This window comes from Manihot esculenta, chromosome 10 (genome assembly GCF_001659605.2).
Source record: "Manihot esculenta cultivar AM560-2 chromosome 10, M.esculenta_v8, whole genome shotgun sequence".
Classification (NCBI taxonomy): Eukaryota; Viridiplantae; Streptophyta; class Magnoliopsida; order Malpighiales; family Euphorbiaceae; genus Manihot; species Manihot esculenta.
In genome coordinates this window covers 20233164-20253974 of record NC_035170.2, presented here as the reverse complement: position 1 = coordinate 20253974, position 20811 = coordinate 20233164, and the positions used below count along the sequence as shown (strand labels likewise).

Below are 20811 nucleotides of genomic sequence, written 5' to 3'. Positions count from 1 at the left end.
ACTGAATCTGGCAAGCGAATATATATATTTTTTAATTTGCTATGTTTTCAAGTTATTATAAACCAAGAATATACCATTTAGGAAATAGACATAATAGTAATTCAAGGATCACAAAGGCCAACTTAGAACTATCAAGACTTGAATATAAAGAAAAAGCAATAACAAAAGAAGTACAAAAATGAAGATCAGACAAAGAACAATAAAGGTTGTAAGAACACTAGAAACTGCAAATTAATAAAGAAACACTCAAAGAACAATAATGACTTTAAGAACAACAGAATCCAGAAAAGAAACGAAGAGCTAACAATGAAAAAACAAACTACATAGATCGAGACATGCATGACAGTAGCAAATTATTCTAGGAAAACGAAACTCAATCACACGTTGGCCACCTACATTTTATCAGCTAACAGTTTACTTCTGCATTTTCTGAAGAATGGCGCTTCTAACAACTTCTTCATCTGTGAGCCCATCTGGGACTCTAGCTACTACATCTTGAAGCACCATCTCTTTGATGCTCGACATGCTTGCGTGATGAATCTTGAACTCTATTTCTTTAAGCACCTCCATCAACTTTGCACCTGGGTGATTAACATCCGGTGAAAGGAACCGGATCAGGGCTTCTGATCCTACAATTTTCACATCCAACTCCATTGATTTGGGTTTGAAACTTGAAGAACTCCTGATATGGTCAATGGTGGAGTCGGAGCTTTGATTCTCTGTGACTTTTGTAGTCTTGCATTTCTTGGGTACTGCTTGAAGTTTGGACTCCAACTCGTCAACTTTGGCCTTGAGCTCGTTTATATAAGTGACTGCATCTGCTAGTAGAGATGCTTTATCCATCTTTGATACATTAGGAACTACAGATCGGAGTGCGTAGAATCGACGATTCAGCCTCTCTCTGCGCTGCCTCTCTGCTTCAACGTGGTTAAGAGGCAATTCTTTGCCGTTTAGTTGCTTTCTTGATCTTTTCTTGAACCGATCAGGATTCTCGGCAGCAAAATTTCCATCAGAATCAGAACGTGCAGAGTCAGATGACGACCGACCTTGGATTGTGGCGGCGTCTTTGTTTTTGTCGCCTTCATTTTGCTTCAACGTAGAGGTCTCCTTTTGAGAAGCTGAAAACATGCCAATATCAAGGAAAGAAGAATTAAGAATCTGCAGATGGGACTCATGGCTTGGATCCCTCGAGACGAAACAGGCTGCATCTCCCCCGAAAAGTGATTTGCAGAGTTGCACTAAGCTCCAATCTTTATCGATCGTATTGGAGGAACCCAATTCAACAACTCCATAAGGGGTTGAAACACAGGTCAATGTCTGTAATCCATGAATACGAGCCTCTTTAACTCTCTCACACTCGTACATCTGTAACTCATTGTTACCTGTCAACCAAATAAAAGCACCGGAGCCGAAAGTACTGCCGAGAATTCCATCGTCAACAGTGAATGATCGTGTTACCGATACTGTATAAAACCATTCATAGTCAATAACATCAACGTCCGCTAATCTGTCCATATCCATATCATCACTGAAAAGAGTTTGGGACTCTTTGTTAGTCATCTTTCTTTGAAGATTGAACCCGAATTTGGGTTGATTCTGCTTGTTGCAATCTTTGGCTGCAAATTCTTTGGTTCCACGGAAATGACCATCACCCCATGATAAAACAAGACGGCCAGTAGTGGCATCCTTGGATGCCTGCCAGAAAATGGCGTAGACCCACCATTCAGGGCGGCTTTGGAGGATGAATTGGAGGCGTTGTTGGATTGGGGGAGAAGAATCTTGACAAAACGACATAAAGGAGGATGAAGAAGAAGGGGACGTTATCTCCTCCATTGATGTCTTTTTTTTTCTTGCACCTTAGTATTTCAGTTTTGTGTTTTTGGATATAAGAGATGGGAAGAAGGAAAGAAGAAGAGAAAGAAACGAGCCAAGATGGTTAACAAAGGGAACAAAAATTTGAGGCTATTTAAATAGAGATATTTCCCCACCCCCCCGACCACCACCCACCACCACCACCACCCCCACCACCACCACCCCCGACACCTCCTCCATCCGCTCCCCTCCCCTTCCCTTATTAAGTTTACAAATACTAAACCCAAAGGCCAAGTTGAGTGAGCCTTGTGGTTGCCCAACCACGTACAAATGTTTTACATATTTTACTTACTTGTGAACTTGGTATGTTTATTACGCTAAAAATATTGCACTGTATATATATAAATTATTTTCAACATTGATACATACAACCAATCATTCACTGTACGTCAATAAAAAATTATTTCTTTTTATGTGAATAAGAATTTCTTAATAAAATAAAATAATTAAATGTGTACAGTCTAAATTATGAGGACTGCTCATTTCGTATTACTATGAAGAAAAATATTATTTTTTTTTTTTGTGAATAAGATATAATTCGTACAATATAAAATAATGTTTTAATTACTGTAGGTTTCATTTCTTTTTTTTTTTTCTGAAAAAAAAAAATTCCTAGTGAAGAGTGAAGATCGCTGGAAAGCTATATCTAAAAAAAAAAAATGAAGATACGTAATTTCATCTTGGTTTTATGAAATTTTTTACACAAACACGAGTTTCTTATTTTTGTCTGAGTACAAAATGTTTTCATGTGTGCTGTACGTCTTTTTTCTTTTTTTTTTTTTTCCCCGACAACCGGCTGTTATACAGTTTACAAAGATATTAATTTTAATTTGTTTAGGAAAAATTAGATAATGAAGGCCCAATATTTATATATTTATATTTTAATTCAAATTTTTTTATTTTTAAATTTATTGTCTTCATTAAGTTTTAAAATCGACATTTGAAATTAAATATTTTACACATAAAATGCCATAAAAAAACACCTATTTATTATATAGGATATGCTATATTATACTGGAATGAAAATGTTAAGACATTAAATTTAAAATTGAAATATTTTAAATTAAAATGGTAAAATACATAGACTTTGAACCTTTGTTATCCATTGGCCTTTGTTTCGTAAAAATTGGGCTCAAAATTTAACAAAATTATTTAAATGAATTATTTGGCTTATAACAAATTTAAATAGAATTGGTCTATCATAAATATTTAAAAAAAATTATTTTTATGATTGATAGTAAATTGAGTTTAGATAAATTTTATCCGAATTTTGGTTTTTATAATAAAGCAAGCATGTCATATGTGCTGTTATGTGTGGCTGGGATGATTTCTTCTGTCCAATGATTTTATTTTTTAAAAAAAATTCAAATCAATAAAGATTATAAAAGTGAATATGGAAACTTTTGATTTGACAAGTAATTTCATTTCGAACTTGTCTCATTCAAGAGTGTCCCATGAATTTTTTTTATCCAATAATTTTTCTTTTCCAATTTGCAAAAATCAATAAAAAGAGATAGATGAACAAGGCCACGATAGGATAGCCACAGTTTTTTGTATAGCCATGGAAGGGTGTTCGTATTGCCGTCTTGGCTTTCTTTCGAAAGCTTTGTCTCGCTTCAAATCAGATTAGAAGAGATTTAGCCATAAGACCAAACAGGCACATAATCACAAATCCCTCTATCATTTATGCTCATATCTATACATATATATATATAAACAAGCTTCCGCAAGATTCATAGGCTTATACATGAAGGAGAGGAGAAAGTCTTCACTAACCAAAAGAAAACAACAAAAGCAAAGGCAGATGAAGCCACCCAAAACCACACTCAATTAAGTCATGAGGAAGATTTATTGAATCAGAAAACCATAGGAGAAATTTCTCTCTCTAATAACCAAGATCAGAGGTTGAGCTAGTTTTAAGGACTAAGTAATCGTGGTGGATGATGGTTCAGATTTAATGGACCATAAGGATTTTTCTGTTCATTAATGAAAAATTGGATGAGTAAAATGAAAAAATCTATAAGTTTAGTAAGAGATTTATATCGAAAAATTTTCATTATTAAAAATCTCATTGGTAATTTCTTTTTTCTACAATTTACTAAATCTGTTGAATACTACAATGAAATAGAAACAAAACTTATGTTGTAGACATTATGATATTTCTTCTTGAGCTCATCTTTGAAGTTGTCCTTATCGTCTGCCTACTAATCTGGATCAAGGGGATCATTGTGCTGTTGCTATGTGGACCAAAAGGGGGAGGAGCGGATGCTAGAGAGGAGGTTCTTGTGCCCTACTATGTCATCATTCGTTGCATAAACTTCTTTAAGTTGTTGCACCTTTAAGGTAAGCTGATTTTTCTCAATCTCCAACTGTTTAAGTTTACTATTATCATGTTCATTTCATCCAGATCAATATAATCCATTTAGGGGTGCAGAGGAACAGTGATGAACCTTGGAAATATGTTGAAGCTTGGGGGCTAATCTATATACTGACTCTTCTTTTGCCCTCTAATTGCCTCATAGTACAACTGCGCATCGTTTATCTCTGGTAAATGACGCTTCCCTTTAGTTGTTGTGAAGCCAATTCCTTCAATTATATGTGGTGTTCTTGCATCATAAACATAGAAAAACATATATTATATAGGGGAACTAATGATATAGTTCCTTCCATATTACCAAAAGAGAAATAGACATTTGAAATCAGGAATTCAAAATCAAATTGAAGGAACCGAAATCCAAAAGGTTCCTTAATCGAATATTACATTTGAGATTCCTACTATTGTTGTTCAATCTATTCATAGATCTATGAATGGTATTATTCATACTCTTATTTAAACTTCTCATCTCTGACAGAGTTAAATTAGCTCACTATTATAAAATTGATACGATAAATTATTACATTATATATTTTAATTATAATTATAAATTAATAGTAACAACTTAAAATTTATCGTATTTGTTTTTGAGATAACCGTTTATTTACTTTTTCGTAATTAATATAAATACGGTTAAAATTATAATTTTATTAAATAAAAAATAATTTTTTTATTAAAATATATTATTATATATAATAAAATTTTACATTTTTTTATAATAATTTTAAACTGTTATTAAATTATATATACGTAACCTAAATTCTATAATATAGTAGTGGCCAGCTCCCTCCTTTTATTGTGGATACATTATCTTTGAATTTGCAATAATGGTGTTATCTTTTGCATTAGGCGAAAAAAAGGGTATAATAGTTCTTCATCTACACAAGGCTTACAAGGACAATCGGAAGCACAGGAGTGGTAGGAAATCAAGAATCAAGCAAAGCATGTCTACTTAAAGAAAAAAGACATACAAAGGCCATTGATGATGAGCAAGAACCTTTGGTTGAGCTTGCTTATCTTTGGGACAAAGAATTCGGCAACATTCCAGATAATTAACAAATTTAGTAGCAAGTAGAAACAGGCATGATGCTGATGCTATTACCAATTATAGAAATAGTTTGTTGCATGTGATTCCCAGATTAAGATACTGAGCATAGAGAACGTGACTATTCAGTATTGGAGCCTGTTGGGCAATATCTTTTATATTAAGATTTCATTCGTTTACCATGAAATATTTTTATATTTTTAAAAAATTATTTTTCATATTTTTTTTGATATTCAGTGTACTTGAAAAATAATTAATAAATAATTATTTTATTAATTAAATAAAAACTAAATCATTGAAAAAAAAATAAATTTCTCATTTTTGAGAAAATCATTTTCGCACTTTAAAAATTTTGTTATGAACTCTCTATATAAATTTGTAAATATATTTCTTAAATAAAAATAAATTATTTTATTAAAAAATATCTTTTCAAATATAAATTATTTTTTACTAACAAATAAAGTTTATATTTAATATTTTAATTTAAATTAAAATATTACTTAGAATGTTTAGGATTTTACGCTCATGATCTCAATTCTTTATGTAATAATTAATTCAAAATTATTAAATAAGTTAAATTAAATTATTTCAATTAATTTTAAGTAAATTATTGTTATTGATATTGGAGTTATTCTAACTCAAAACTGTGTAGAACTAATGAATGTGTAAATAAAGAAATACTATCTTTTTCACTTCATCTAAATGGCTGCGTTCATTGATTGAGCAGCCAAATCCCAATTTAATGGGTCATGAGCTGCGTAGAAGCTCAAGCTATTGCCGAGTTGAATGTGATTGCTTTTATGATGGGATCAAGTTTGCATGCAAAGTGTTTTATAAACTGTGAAGACCAGAATTTATTTAGTCAAATATATATTTATATTGATGGAGTCAGGAGCTTTTCTTTGGTAGAGCACCGGCTGCGCCGCTGAGGCACTTTCATCCCCTTCAAAGGATTTCCCTTGCTTATATATGTGTATTATTTGAGATTATTTTATTAAATATTTTAACTAAAATAAAAATTTATTAAATATTTAAATATAATTATAAAAATGAAATCAAAAGTTTAATTTTATCAATAGAGCAAATAGTAGTAAAAAGCACTTTATTTTTTAATGAGTCAATCTGATGTTAATTATAATATAATTAATGTAAATTAATTTTATATTACAAAATTAAAATGATTTCGTTCTCTCAATTTTATTAATTATATTTTAAAATTTATGTTTATTTTATTGAAAATAAATTATTTTATTTTATAAAAGTTTATAATATATATGAATAAAAATTTAGACTATAATCATTATCAAGTAAGATTAATTTTTTAATTTTCTTCACAAGCATTGATAACATGGTTAATTTTGTATTCAGTTCTTAGGAAATTCTCGTAATTCTATTGATTCAGCTGTTTAATAAATTTTTTTTTTTTTTATTTTAATTCAAGTGTTAATGAGATACTCAAAATTTTCCTGTGGTTTTTATTTTCGTGGAGCAGTGGTGTCGTGGACCTATACAATTGTATTTGTAGGTTCATGAAGTTTCATATTTATTCTCTTTGGGCCTTTTCCAGAGACTTCATTTTTGCTTTCCTCAAATACAGCGGAGCTAGATCTCTTTTAATATTTTATTTTCCTGCACTTCGGACAAGGAAAGGTATTCCAGAAGTTATTTTTGCTAAAGATGTTTTGTTGGCTCTTTCCACACTAGACTGATGAGGACGTTTACAGGATTTTTATTTTTATTTTTTTCCCTTTCTTTCATGTGCAAGTCCTACTGTTTTATATTGGACTTAAAAAAAAAAAAACAAATAAACGGTGAAAAATAAAGGAGGATTCTCCCTTTATATTGTTTAGAGAGAATGAAAAATAACTTTTATTTTTCTCTACTTTTTCTATTGAAGATATAATTTCATTCCTTAGTAAAATAGACAATCTCAACAATACATAACAAGCTTGGATTATAACACAAAAAAATATTAAAGGCCAAATAAAAAAAAAAAAAAACTAACCCAATGGGTTAGTCTCATATATTTTAATTAATAATTTACATAAAAAAATTTTTGTATTAATAATTTTTATTTAAAAAATTTATTATTTTTAAAAAATTTAATTTAATTATTAAATAAAATATATAAAAAAATTTAAATATTATTGTTAAATATATATTTTTATATTAAATTAATTATTTATATAAACAGGTTCAGATAGTGAGTACCTATAAATAAAATCTGAATTCAATCCAAACCCGTCACAAATATTATTTTTCAAATTTGAATCCATTTTAAACCCAATTATAACTATCCAATCTTGTCTATAAGATTCGGTCGGATCGCACACCCAAAAATACTCGTCCTCTTACCATCCCTAGTAGAAACCAAAACTTGGATCGTGGTTGCAGCTACCTCTAATTTGGGAACACAAGCATAATAAGCCTTTAAAATCACCCAACAAAGTATAAGCTTCTCTGAAAAAAAACCTGAGAAGAGCCATGCAAGAGCATGTCAACCCAAATATGTCCAAAATTGCACCCAATGTAATACTTGGCTAAATTTCAATATTGAAATTTTAACTTTCCAATAGAATTTCCGGTGAAATCTAAAATTTCAAAATTGAAAATCTTAAAAGGGTAAAATGGATCTTTTATAAAATAAATTTTTAAGTATTTTAAAAATATATTAAAAAAATAAATTAATAAAAGTAATAGTGTTCGACCACTGAACTTTCCAAATTTGGCTACCCAACATTGGTGGGCAGACATACCTATAAAAAAGGTCTCAACTCGAAAGGGAGAAAGGTTTTTCTCCATTTCAAGCAGAGGTGAGTCTACTACCTCTTTCCTTTACAAATTTATCTTTTAAGCAATTTTTCTTATGAATTTTTAATTTGTTTGAAGAATTAAGCCTGAATTTTTAGAAATTTTAACAATTGGGCCCTCCGGAGCTCATTTCTCCCTCTTCTCTGAATTTCTTGTTACTGTGGTCATTATTTCCCCAAGAGGTAAGTTGTGTTTTCAAAATCCTGTTATTTTAATTAAGATGCAGTTTATTTTTAGTATGTTTTGGGTAGTTAGATTGGGTGCATGCAAGGTTATGGTTTTTCTCTTTTATATTTGAATCTTGAATGCTTGATGTGCTAGATTGCTTGCATGTTGCTTTTTATGAGATTTTATAGTTGTTTAGAGCCTCCTAAGTTGTTTTAAAGTGATTTCTAGCTGTTACATGTGGTTATGGTTGTGTTTTGGGGGTTATTGATAGAAGACAAAATTAGGTTCTGCATTACAAAAGAATCCAAGTTCGACTGCTAAACCTGTCTGTGAAGTTTTCCCTTTAGGCAGCTTAACCTGCCTCCAAAAGTTTGACTTTCGAATCTCCAAGGGTACTTTAGGTCGCTGAACCTGCCATCGAAATTCCTCTGTCTAGTTGTTTTCAGCCCATTTTTTATATGTTTTCTTATATACTTTTAGAGGTTTCTTAGGGTAGTTTCAAGAGTTGTAAAAGTTATATTTGGTCTCTCATTTAAGACCATCTATGTAGGGCCTGGGAGACCTGTAATACCCGGCTAGACTCCGGTATCGGAATTCCTACCGTCCGGTGGAATCTCGGGTGTCGGAGACCTCTAGAAGGGTAAAACTATGTTTTCATAAAATGTTTTAATGTGTTTTATGTTTTAAGCATGAAAGAAAATGAGTTTTTGCATGAAAACAACCTTGGAGGAAAACTCAGGTTTGGCCGCCGAACCTCAAGTTCGGCCGCCGAACATGCATGCACTTCGAGAGTGCTTTAGACCCCCCGAAAGCATAAGTGAGGGAAGTCCAGGTTCGGCCGCCGAACCTCAAGTTCGGCCGCCGAACATGGCATGCATGCGGAGGCACTTTCGGCTCCCGAACGTGGCCTGGCCAGCCACCTATAAAGGGGTCCCTTAGCCAAAAACGGGCGAGTTTTTCTCCCCATTTTCGGCCAAGGTGAGCTCTCCGCCATCCCTCGCCGGTTTTGAGTTCCTTCCTTCAAATCTTTCACGATTTTCACAAGTTTTCATCTTTGTTTTGAAGATTTTCGAGTATAAAGCAAGTTTTGGAGCTTTGAGGTTCAAGAAGCTCAATCTCTTCCATTTTCCGAGCTAGGGTCGTTCTCCTCTCGATCTTCAAGAGGTAAGGGCCGATCTTGAGCTTATGGCATGTTTTAAGTAAGTTTTAAGTAGATCTATGGGATAGAATGCATGTTTAGGTTATTGTTAGGTTTATGGGTTTATGTATGTTTATGAACAATGTGAGTTGTTTGATGTGTTGTAGTTGGGGTTTTTGATGGTTTGAAGCCCCTAGGAGCTTGTATGCTTGTTTGTGTATGATTGGGAGTGTTGTAGAATAGGTTTATGCATGTTTGAAAAGTTTGGGAGGCGTTTGTGCATGTTGGAGCTGAGTTTCTGCCACTTGGAGAAACTCAGGTTCGGCCGCCGAAAGTGCCGCCGAACATGCATGAGTTTCGTCTCTGTCTGGGAGTTTCGGCCGCCGAAGGTGCCGCCGAACCTGCCTAACTTTCGGCTCTGGAGGGACTTTCGGCCGCCGAACCTGCCGCCGAAAGTGCCCTGTCCAACCTTCCTTTGCATGTTTTTCTATGATTGTTTCATGATGTTTTAGGGGGGTTTTGGGGAGTAGTTTAGAGTTATGTTCATGTATATTTGGTCCCTCATTTGAGTCCACCTGTGTAGGTTCGGACCCGAGGAACCGAGGACCCCAGCAGTGAGTCAGCTGCTCCAGTGTCTGGTCAGAGCTATCCAGAGGTGAGTGGAATAACTCATTACGTTTTTAAAAGCAAATAAATGAACATTTCAGCATGATTCACGCATCATTAATGCCATGAGATATACTAGGTTGTTGCATTAGAATTCACGAATAAGTTGCATTGCATACTCTACTGTTGTTGTTGTGGATGAATGTTGGATGATCCATAGCCCTCGATCTATGATGTGATGATGTGATATGTACGGTACGGAATGTAAGACCAGTGGGACCCATTCTACGTTCGCTGGCACTATGTAAGAGAAAGACCAAGACCCATTCTACATTCTGGCACATTGGAATGTTATGTTATGCCATGTAAGAGAAAGACCAGGACCCATTCTACGTTCTGGCACAGTTGGACTATGTAGAGGACTATTGGTGACAAATTCATCCTTGATGTGATATGATTGTGATGTGATGCATTCCATGTTATCATATGTTTTAAAAGTTTTATTATTCTGCTCACTGGGCTCTAGTAGCTCACCCCTCTCCCTAATCCCCAGGTTTGCAGGTACAGGGTAGACCAGGAGGTCAGCAAGAGTATTGAAGTCTTGTTTTTTTTGTAATAGATAGTGTGGACATGATAAATGTAATTGATGTTATGTAAAAGTACAGTTTATACATGTAATGTAATGAGGCTTATGGTTGATAGAGGTGTGCTTGACCATAGAATGTTGTTATCCCTTTAATACATGATCTTAGATGTTTTATGATGTTTATGTAAACGAACTCAACATATATTGTACCGCTCATTGGGGCATTAATGAGATCCCACAGAGGGGTCAATGCTTATGATTATGACTATGTTCAGTGCATGCACAGGTTGAGTTTGGTGTATGATAGAATGCATGAAGGAAAAGTTTTAATTTTTTTTGTATGTGGTTGACCATGTATGGGATTAAACAGGTTTACAGATTGCATGTCAGGCTTGCTACGGGTCCCGGTGGCCTTAAGCCGACCTGGATCCTAGCACCGGTAGCGGTCCGATTTTTGGGTCGTTACAGAATGGTATTAGAGCCCTAGGTTCATATGATCGAACCTAGAGTGTCGGGCTCATAGATGTTCTAGAAGGTCAAGCACAATAGGAAAGATCATGTCCACTAGGATAGGATGTTGAGTCCTGTCTTGTATGATGATGTGAAATGCCATGATTATATACATGTGCATTGATGCTATGATATGAATGATATGTATGTGATGCGGGTTCATGTGTTTCCACATGAACCATATGATACTAATGTTTGTGTGATGTGTACTGTTTTTCAGAAAACAAGATGAGAGGAACCCGTCGATCTGCAAGATTGACTGGAGTACCAGCTAAGGATGAGGGCACGAGCGCCCGTCCTCCTGCATTGCCTAGGGCAATGTCTTATAGATCAAACAGAGAAAGAGTGTCAAGGGACCCTAGAAGGTCTTTTGATGCTAGCAGAAGGGGGACTGATAGAGGAGGAAGTTCTTCAAATGTGAGGGAGGTTATGGAAGAGGACCAGAGGAGGGATGGGAATCTGGATGTCAGCATGGCGGAAGAAGGGACAGGGGAGTCACAGGGAGGCGCTCAGGCCTCGGGGTATGGTTTTCCACCCCATTATCCACCCTTCCCACAGGGTTCAGGGTATCCGATGAGAGGCACATCAGATTATTCCAGCTTTAACCCCTACCCTACCTACATGCCTTATCCACCTTTCTATCCACCTTACACATAGTACCCAGCTTATCCACCCTTACCCTTCTATCCTAACCCGGCAAACCCCACCTCGGGGAATGCTGCACCCCCACCTCCACCACCTATAGAACCAGCAGCCCCAATTACTCAACCTTCTAGGCCTAGCTCAGCCGGTGGGAGCAAAGTAAAGATGACAGATTACCTTAAGCTGGATGCTCCCAAATACAAGTCAGGGGATGATCCCTTTGAGTACCTGAGAGTAGTGAAGACGATAACTGATGAGCTAGGGGCAGATGACAGTAGGGCCATTCAGATGGCAGGGTTCACCTTAAAGTGCAAAAAGGCACGGGAATGGTTCAAGTGTTATGTGGACCCGAGACTAGACGGCATGACATGGGAGGAATTTGCAAATGAGTTCGCTGGATGGGCTTTTCCAGACAGTTCCAGAGAACTGAAGATGATTGAGTTTGAGCAGCTGAGGCAGACAGAGCACATGAGTATAGAGGAGTACACGGATAAATTCTTGGAGCTATTGCCTTTTTCAGGGCAAGCTCTAGATACAGATTCGAAGAAAGCCAAGAGATATGTTATGAAGCTGCATTCTAGGTACTCCTCTTTGATTTAGTCAGTTGAGAGGGAAAGTTTCCACACTGTGGTGGATATGGCGCGAAGGATGGAGGCTAGTGCTATAGTTGAGGGGTCAGTGAAGCAGTCAGTGACTCAGTCTTCAGGGGTTAAGACCCCAGGCAGAGGAGGGCCAGGTCTCTCTTCTCAGAGCTCAGGTAGCAAGAGGTGGAATAACACCACCAAGAAGCCAAAGAAGAACAAGTTTTGGAGTAAGTTGAAATCCGGTCTGGGATTAGGCGGTGGCTCGAGCTCAGGCTCAGATGGTACAGAATGCTTAAGGTGTGGGAGGCCACACAAGGGAGTGTGTCGAGCTGGGACTAATGCATGCTTCAGATGTGGACAGGAGGGACACATGGCTCGGGAGTGTCCTAGAGCACCTTTTATTGGCCAGCCCCAGCAGACAGCTTCTGGTAGTGTGGCAGAGCCAGCAGCTCCAGCCACAACTCAGGGCAGTGGCAGAGGTAGAGAGAGAGGGGCAGCCTCTTCTTCTGGTTCCCGAGGTGAAGGTCCATCAGCTCCAGCCAGGATTTTCACCATGACTCAGTAGGAGGCTAACACATCCAACATCGTGGTGTCAGGTAATCTCATCATTGGGTGTTCTGATGTGTATGTATTAATGGACCCGGGTGCATCTCATTCATTTATTGCTCCGAGAGCCGTTGAGAGGTTGGGTCTGATAGTCTCTGGGTTAGAGTGTCCCCTATGGGTCAGTGGACCCAAGTGTGACCCGTCAGTGGCAGAGTCAGTCTGCCAGTACAGTCCAATTTTTATTGAGGGAAGATGCCTCTCCGCCGACCTTGTGGTTCTAGATTTTACAGACTTTGACGTCATTCTAGGGATGGATTGGCTATCTACCCATGGTGCTACCTTGGACTGCAGAGACAAGGTAGTCAGGTTCAGAGATCAGTACGGGTCAGAGGTCGTCTTCAGAGGAGACATGAGGGGTACACCTAGAGGTCTGATATCAGCTCTTCAGGCTCGTAGGTTGCTTAGGAAGGGATGTCAGGGGTATTTGGCTCATGTGAGAGAGCTAGATAGTCAGGTCAGGGAGCCAGCCTCGGTGCCAGTTGTCAGAGAATTTCAGGATGTTTTCCAGACGAGCTTCCAGGTTTACCACCTGCTAGGGAGATAGAGTTCGAGATAGAGTTGATGCCTGGAACTAGACTGATCTCTATCCCTCCCTACAGGATGGCCCCAGCCGAGTTGAAGGAATTGAAAGAACAGTTGCAAGAGCTGGTAGAAAAGGGCTTCATCTGACAGAGTACCTCACCTTGGGGTGCCCCAATCTTGTTTGTGAGGAAGAAAGATGGATCCCTTAGACTTTGTATCGACTACAGGCAGTTGAACAAAGTCACTACCAAGAATAGGTACCCTCTGCCAAGGATCGATGATCTATTCGACCAACTAGCAGGAGCGGGTTGTTTCTCCAAAATAGATATGAGATCTGGGTACCATCAGCTGAGGATAAGAGAGGAAGATGTATCAAAGACAGCTTTCAGGACCAGATATGGGCATTTTGAGTTCCTTGTAATGCCGTTCGGGTTAACCAACGCCCCTGCAGCATTCATGGATCTCATGAACAGAGTGTTTAGCCAATACCTGGATCACTTTGTTATTGTCTTCATAGATGATATCTTAGTGTATTCCAGGAATGCAGAGGAGCATGCCCATCATCTGAGGTTAGTTCTGCAGACCTTGAGGGAACATGGCTTGTATGCCAAGTTCTCTAAGTGTGAGTTCTGGCTGAGGAGCATTTCATTCTTGGGGCATGTAGTGTCAGGAAATGGGATAGAGGTAGACCCCAAGAAGATAGAAGCTGTGGCTAACTGGCCTAGACCCACTTCAGTGACAGAGATTAGAAGTTTCTTGGGTTTGGCAGGTTACTACAGGAGGTTCGTTTAGGACTTCTCAAAGATTGCAGCTCCTCTGACCAGACTAACCAGGAAGAATCAGAAGTTTGTGTGGACTGACCATTGCAAAGAGAGTTTTGAAGAGCTTAAGAAGAGGTTAACGTCAGCACCAGTGTTAGCTTTGCCAGCTAGCAATGAGGATTTCACAGTTTTCTGTGATGCATCCCGAGTGGGTTTGGGTTGTGTGTTAATGCAGAATGAAAGGGTGATTGCTTATGCTTCTAGGCAGCTGAAGAAGCATGAGTTGAATTACCCCACACATGACCTGGAGATGGCGGCAGTAATCTTTGCACTCAAGATGTGGAGGCACTACCTCTATGGGATTAAATGTGAGATCTTCACAGATCATAAGAGCCTGCAGTACATCCTAAGTCAAAGAGATTTGAACTTAAGACAGAGAAGATGGGTAGAGCTGCTAAGTGACTATGATTGCAAGATTCAGTACCATCCGGGTAAGGCAAATGTTGTGGCAGACGCCTTAAGCCGGAAATCACTTGGCAGCTTATCCCATATATCAGTAGAGAGGAGGCCAGTGGTGAAGGAGTTTTACAAGCTCATTGAGGAAGGTCTTCAGTTGGAGTTGTTTGGTACAGGTGCTTTGGTAGCCCAGATGAGAGTGGCGCCCGTGTTTCTGGAGCAGGTGGCTCAGAAACAGCATGAGGACCCAGGGTTAGTAAAGATTGCCAGGACTGTTCAGTCAGGCAAAGATAGTGAGTTCAGATTCGACAGCAAGGGGATCCTCCGCTATGGGAGCAGACTATGTGTACCAGATGACATAGGGCTAAAAGGAGACATTATGAGAGAGGCTCATAATGCAAGATATAACGTTCACCCCGGAGCCACCAAGATGTATCAAGATCTGAAGAAGGTTTATTGGTGGCCAGCTATGAAGAAAGAAGTGGCACAGTTCGTGTCAGCCTACGAAGTGTGTCAGAGGGTGAAGCTAGAACATCAGAAGCCGGCTGGAATGCTTAACCCGCTACCTATTCCAGAATGGAAATGGGAGAATATAGCTATGGACTTCGTAGTGGGGTTACCGGCGACGTCCAACAGATTGGACTCCATATGGGTGATTGTGGACAGACTCACCAAATCTACTCACTTCATCCCTGTCAGGAGTGGCTATTCTGTGGACAAGTTGGCGCAGGTGTATGTTGATGAGATCGTCAGGCTGCATGGGGTTCCTGTTTCAATAGTGTCTGATAGAGGGCCCTAGTTCACCTCCAGGTTTTGGCGGAGTCTGCAGAATGCCATGGGTACCAGGTTGGATTTTAGCACTACTTTCCATCCACAGACGGACGAACAATCAGAAAGGACCATCCAGACGATAGAGGATATGCTTAGAATGTGTGTGCTGGATTTTGGCGGTTCTTGGAGGCAGCATCTACCCTTGGTGGAGTTTGCCTACAATAACAGCCATCATGCTAGCATCGGGATGGCTCCATATGAAGCTTTATATGGGAGGAAGTGCAGATCACCTGTTTGCTGGGAAGAAGTTGGAGAAAAGGCCTTGGCAGGGCCTGAGCTAGTAGAGATTACCAGCAAGGCAGTACCCATAATCAGAGAAAGGATCAAGACTGCTGCAAGCAGACAGAAGAGTTATGCAGACATCCGCAGAAGACAGGTAGAGTTTCAGGAGGGGGATCTGGTATTGCTCAAGGTGTCTCCTATGAAAGGAGTGGTTCGCTTTGGGAAGAAAGGTAAACTAGCCCCACGATACATCGGACCCTTTGAAATCTTGCAAAAGATTGGGAATGTGTCGTACAAGCTGGATTTACCTGCTTCTATGGAGAGAATCCATCCGGTTTTCCATGTTTCCATGTTGAGAAAGTTTGTGTCAGATCCGGGCAAGGTTCTTATTGAGCCTGATGTGGAGATCCAAGAAGATCTCACTTATGTTGAGCAACCAGTACGGATCATAGACACCCAGATCAGGAAGCTGAGAAACAAGGAAATCCCAATGGTGAAAGTCCTGTGGAACCACCACAATTTGGAAGAATGCACTTGGGAGACACGGGAGTCCATGCTCCAGCAATACCCTTATCTTTTCTAAGGTTAGTTCCTTGGGAGTTCATGTATTTTACATGTATGTTATGTTGTATGCTTTGCATGTGCTAGTTGAGGAACATTCGGGGATGAATGTTCTTAAGGGGGGGAGAATGTAATACCCGGCTAGACTCCGGTATCGGAATTCCTACCGTCCGGTGGAATCTCGGGTGTCGGAGACCTCTAGAAGGGTAAAACTATGTTTTCACAAAATGTTTTAATGTGTTTTATGTTTTAAGCATGAAAGAAAATGAGTTTTTGCATGAAAACAACCTTGGAGGAAAACTCAGGTTCGGCCGCCGAACCTCAAGTTCGGCCGCCGAACATGGCATGCATGCGGAGGCACTTTCGGCTCCCGAATGTGGCCTGGCCAGCCACCTATAAAGGGGTCCCTTAGCCGAAAACGGGCTAGTTTTTCTCCCCATTTTCGGCCAAGGTGAGCTCTCCGCCATCCCTCGCCGGTTTTGAGTTCCTTCCTTCAAATCTTTCACGATTTTCACAAGTTTTCATCTTTGTTTTGAAGATTTTCGAGTATAAAGGAAGTTTTGGAGCTTTGAGGTTCAAGAAGCTCAATCTCTTCCATTTTCCGAGCTAGGGTCGTTCTCCTCTCGATCTTCAAGAGGTAAGGGCCGATCTTGAGCTTATGGCATGTTTTAAGTAAGTTTTAAGTAGATCTATGGGATAGAATGCATGTTTAGGTTATTGTTAGGTTTATGGGTTTATGTATGTTTATGAACAATGTGAGTTGTTTGATGTGTTGTAGTTGGAGTTTTTGATGGTTTGAAGCCCCTAGGAGCTTGTATGCTTGTTTGTGTATGATTGGGAGTGTTGTAGAATAGGTTTATGCATGTTTAAAAAGTTTGGGAGGCGTTTGTGCATGTTGGAGCTGAGTTTCTGCCACTTGGAGAAACTCAGGTTCGGCCGCCGAACCCGCTTGTGGAGGCAGCCTTCGGCTGCCGAAGCCTGCCCCCGAAAAAGGACTTTCGTCTCTGGAGGGCAGTTTCGGCCGCCGAAAGTGCCGCCGAACATGCATGAGTTTCGTCTCTGTCTAGGAGTTTCGGCCGCCGAAGGTGCCGCCGAACCTGCCTAACTTTCGGCTCTGGAGGGACTTTCGGCCGCTGAACCTGCCGCCGAAAGTGCCCTGTCCAGCCTTCCTTTGCATGTTTTTCTATGATTGTTTCATGATATTTTAGGGGGGTTTTGGGGAGTAGTTTAGAGTTATGTTCATGTATATTTGGTCCCTCATTTGAGTCCACCTGTGTAGGTTCGGACCCGAGGAACCGAGGACCCCAGCAGTGAGTCAGCTGCTCCAGTGTCTGGTCAGAGCTATCCAGAGGTGAGTGGAATAACTCATTACGTTTTTAAAAGCAAATAAATGAACATTTCAGCATGATTCACGCATCATTAATGCCATGAGATATACTAGGTTGTTGCATTAGAATTCACGAATATGTTGCATTGTATACTCTACTGTTGTTGTTGTGGATGAATGTTGGATGATCCATAGCCCTCGATCTATGATGTGATGATGTGATATGTACGGTATGGAATGTAAGACCAGTGGGACCCATTCTACGTTCGCTGGCACTATGTAAGAGAAAGACCAGGACCCATTCTACATTCTGGCACATTGGAATGTTATGTTATGCCATGTAAGAGAAAGACCAGGACCCATTCTACGTTCTGGCACAGTTGGACTATGTAGAGGACTATTGGTGACAAATTCATCCTTGATGTGATATGATTGTGATGTGATGCATTCCATGTTATCATATGTTTTAAAAGTTTTATTATTCTGCTCACTGGGCTCTAGTAGCTCACCCCTCTCCCTAATCCCCCAGATTTGCAGGTACAGGGTAGACCAGGAGGTCAGCAAGAGTATTGAAGTCTTGTTTTTTTTGTAATAGATAGTGTGGACATGATCAATGTATTTGATGTTATATAAAAGTACAGTTTAGACATGTAATGTAATGAGGCTTATGGTTGATAGAGGTGTGCTTGACCATAGAATATTGTTATCCCTTTAATACATGATCTTAGATGTTTTATGATGTTTATGTAAACCAACTCAACATATGTTGTACCGCCCATTGGGGCATTAATGAGATCCCACAGAGGGGTCAATGCTTATGATTATGACCATGTTCAGTGCATGCACAGGTTGAGTTTGGTGTATGATAGAATGCATGAAGGAAAAGTTTTAATTTTTTATGTATGTGGTTGACCATGTATGGGATTAAACAGGTTTACAGATTGCATGTCAGGCTTGCTACGGGTCCCGGTGGCCTTAAGCCGACCTGGATCCTAACGCCGGTAGGGGTCCGATTTTCGGGTCGTTACAAGACCGTAGAAGCCAACAATAAATTGCTTCAGAGCTAAGCTTGTATCAGCCAGAAGTGAGTAGAACTAAACAAAATAATTATTTTAAAAGAAATTATACACTTTAAGCATACTTATGCATCACGAATGTCATGTGTATATGAGTAGGTTATTTTCATTAGAATTTACAAATATGATGCATTGCATAATTTTTGTTATTGTGGATCAATGTTGGATGACCCACTAGCCCTCGAGTATATTATAATATGCATGAAGGATACGAAAATCCAGGTCGAAACCCATTCTATGCCCTTAGCACAACGTAAGAAAAAGACTCGGATACCCATTCTACGACCCTAGCACTATGTATATCTTATGTTATATTTAAGAGGAAGTCATGAGGAGCACTCATTGTGGGCTGGGTGCTATTGAAAGTGTGGAGGATTACTGGAGACAAATCCATCTTGATGTGAATTGTTTGTGTTATGACGCATTAATACGATCATATATTTTATTAAACTATTTTATATTATGTTTCTGCTCACTAGGCTCTAGTCGCTTATCCCTTTCCCCTAATCTCAGGTTTATAGGACCAGAGTGACTCGCGGTTGTCGAAGCCGGTCAAAAATAACCTTTTCAGTTATCAACAACATTACAACTGCAGATAGTGGTGAAAGGATCGAATCCACAGGGAATTGATACTTACCTATCTTTCTTATCAAGACCAAGAGAACAAACTGAAGGTGAATAGAATGAAAGAGAAATAAACTGAAAGCGAAATAAACTGACAATAAAAGTAAAAGGGGGGTCTTGAGATTGATTCAGTTAAACTAATAAAGAAAGTAATAAAGTAAGCGAATAATAAAAGTAAAGAGAAATCAATAATAAGAAAGCTCTAGTTGAAGAATTGGATCCATTTCAGTTGTTGGGATTGATCATTGACACTTAGGTTCCTTTGTTTGATTCAATAAATTAGTCATGGAGATGGAAGATGCTTCTCACCACCATATCTCTCCTTAGGCATAAATCAATTAGGGAACGTCGTCTAATTAATCACTAATCAACAAGTTGTCAATGAACGTCCTTGGGCCTTTGGCATCAAAACAACTGTCAATTGCATTAAGAGATAGAGAGACCTAATTCTAGCTACCCAAAGGCATGGTGATATTGCTAGATTATGTAATCTCCTTAGTTTTTACACCAAGTGTTCTTATGTTTGAATAATCCAAGTAATTACGGACCTAAACTACTCAAACTAACAAATTATTACTTTGTAATCAAGAATTAACATAGATCTAAACAGCAAAGTAATAATGGAATCAAGCATGAAATTGCATAAATATTGAATAACCAAAAGATGAACAATGTATGATCAAGTCTCCTAATCCATAAAACAACCAAAGTTTCACCTAATCTTCAATTAGAATAAAAGGTTTCAGCCACTCATGGCTGAAACAAAAACCAAAAAAACAAGAAAAGAAGAAGAAGAAGAAGAACCGAAGCTTGGAGAGAGAGCTTGTGCGCCAGCCGAATTGAGAGAAAGAAGAGAGGAGATGGCTCCCCTGTCAAGCTGAATTTGAATTTCAAATTTGAATGTGCATCTTCTAGAGATTTGGCTTCTTCAATAAGGAAAAGAGGTTCTTGAAGATTTGAATTTCAAATTGCTCTGCACTTTTCTTGTTTGCCACTTTCCTTATTTAGCACTTTCCTTAATAAGCTGAATCTTGGATTTTGAATGCTCTTGGAGATTTGAAATTTGAATTTCAAATCACTTTCCTTATTTGTCTTCTCTTCAGTTGCAACTTGGCATGCTTGCTCTCCTTTGTTCCATTTTAGGCAGTTTTAAGGGCATTTTCTCCAAATTACCTCTTTACACAATTTTCTGCAAAATAAGATCAAAATCACAAAATTAGACGGAAAAAATGTAAATTAACATCAAGAACATCATGATAAAGTGGTCTAAATTTGGACTGATCAAATACCCCCACACCTAATCTTTTGCTTGTCCTCAAGCAAATAAACTTACTCAAACAAACTCTCTTTGCTACTTGGTCCTTTATTTCCACTTAAGCTCTTACTCTAGATCCCTACTTTGAAGCATTGCAGTGAAAAATGTATGCATCAAGGTTACTCACCTTCTTTCCTTGTCTCCCTTCACCTACCATGGCTAGTATTTATTTTC

At 38.5% G+C, this 20811-nt stretch overlaps 1 protein-coding gene across 1 annotated transcript; it reads right to left on the bottom strand.

The window, feature by feature from the left end:
• Positions 1-208: 208 nt before the first annotated feature.
• Positions 209-1996, bottom strand: LOC122724862 (transcription factor MYC2-like). Its single transcript, XM_043960771.1, has one exon. It carries the CDS (start codon positions 1831-1833, stop codon positions 415-417), a length of 1419 nt encoding a protein of 472 aa, XP_043816706.1. The 5' UTR covers positions 1834-1996; the 3' UTR covers positions 209-414.
• Positions 1997-20811: the final 18815 nt, after the last annotated feature.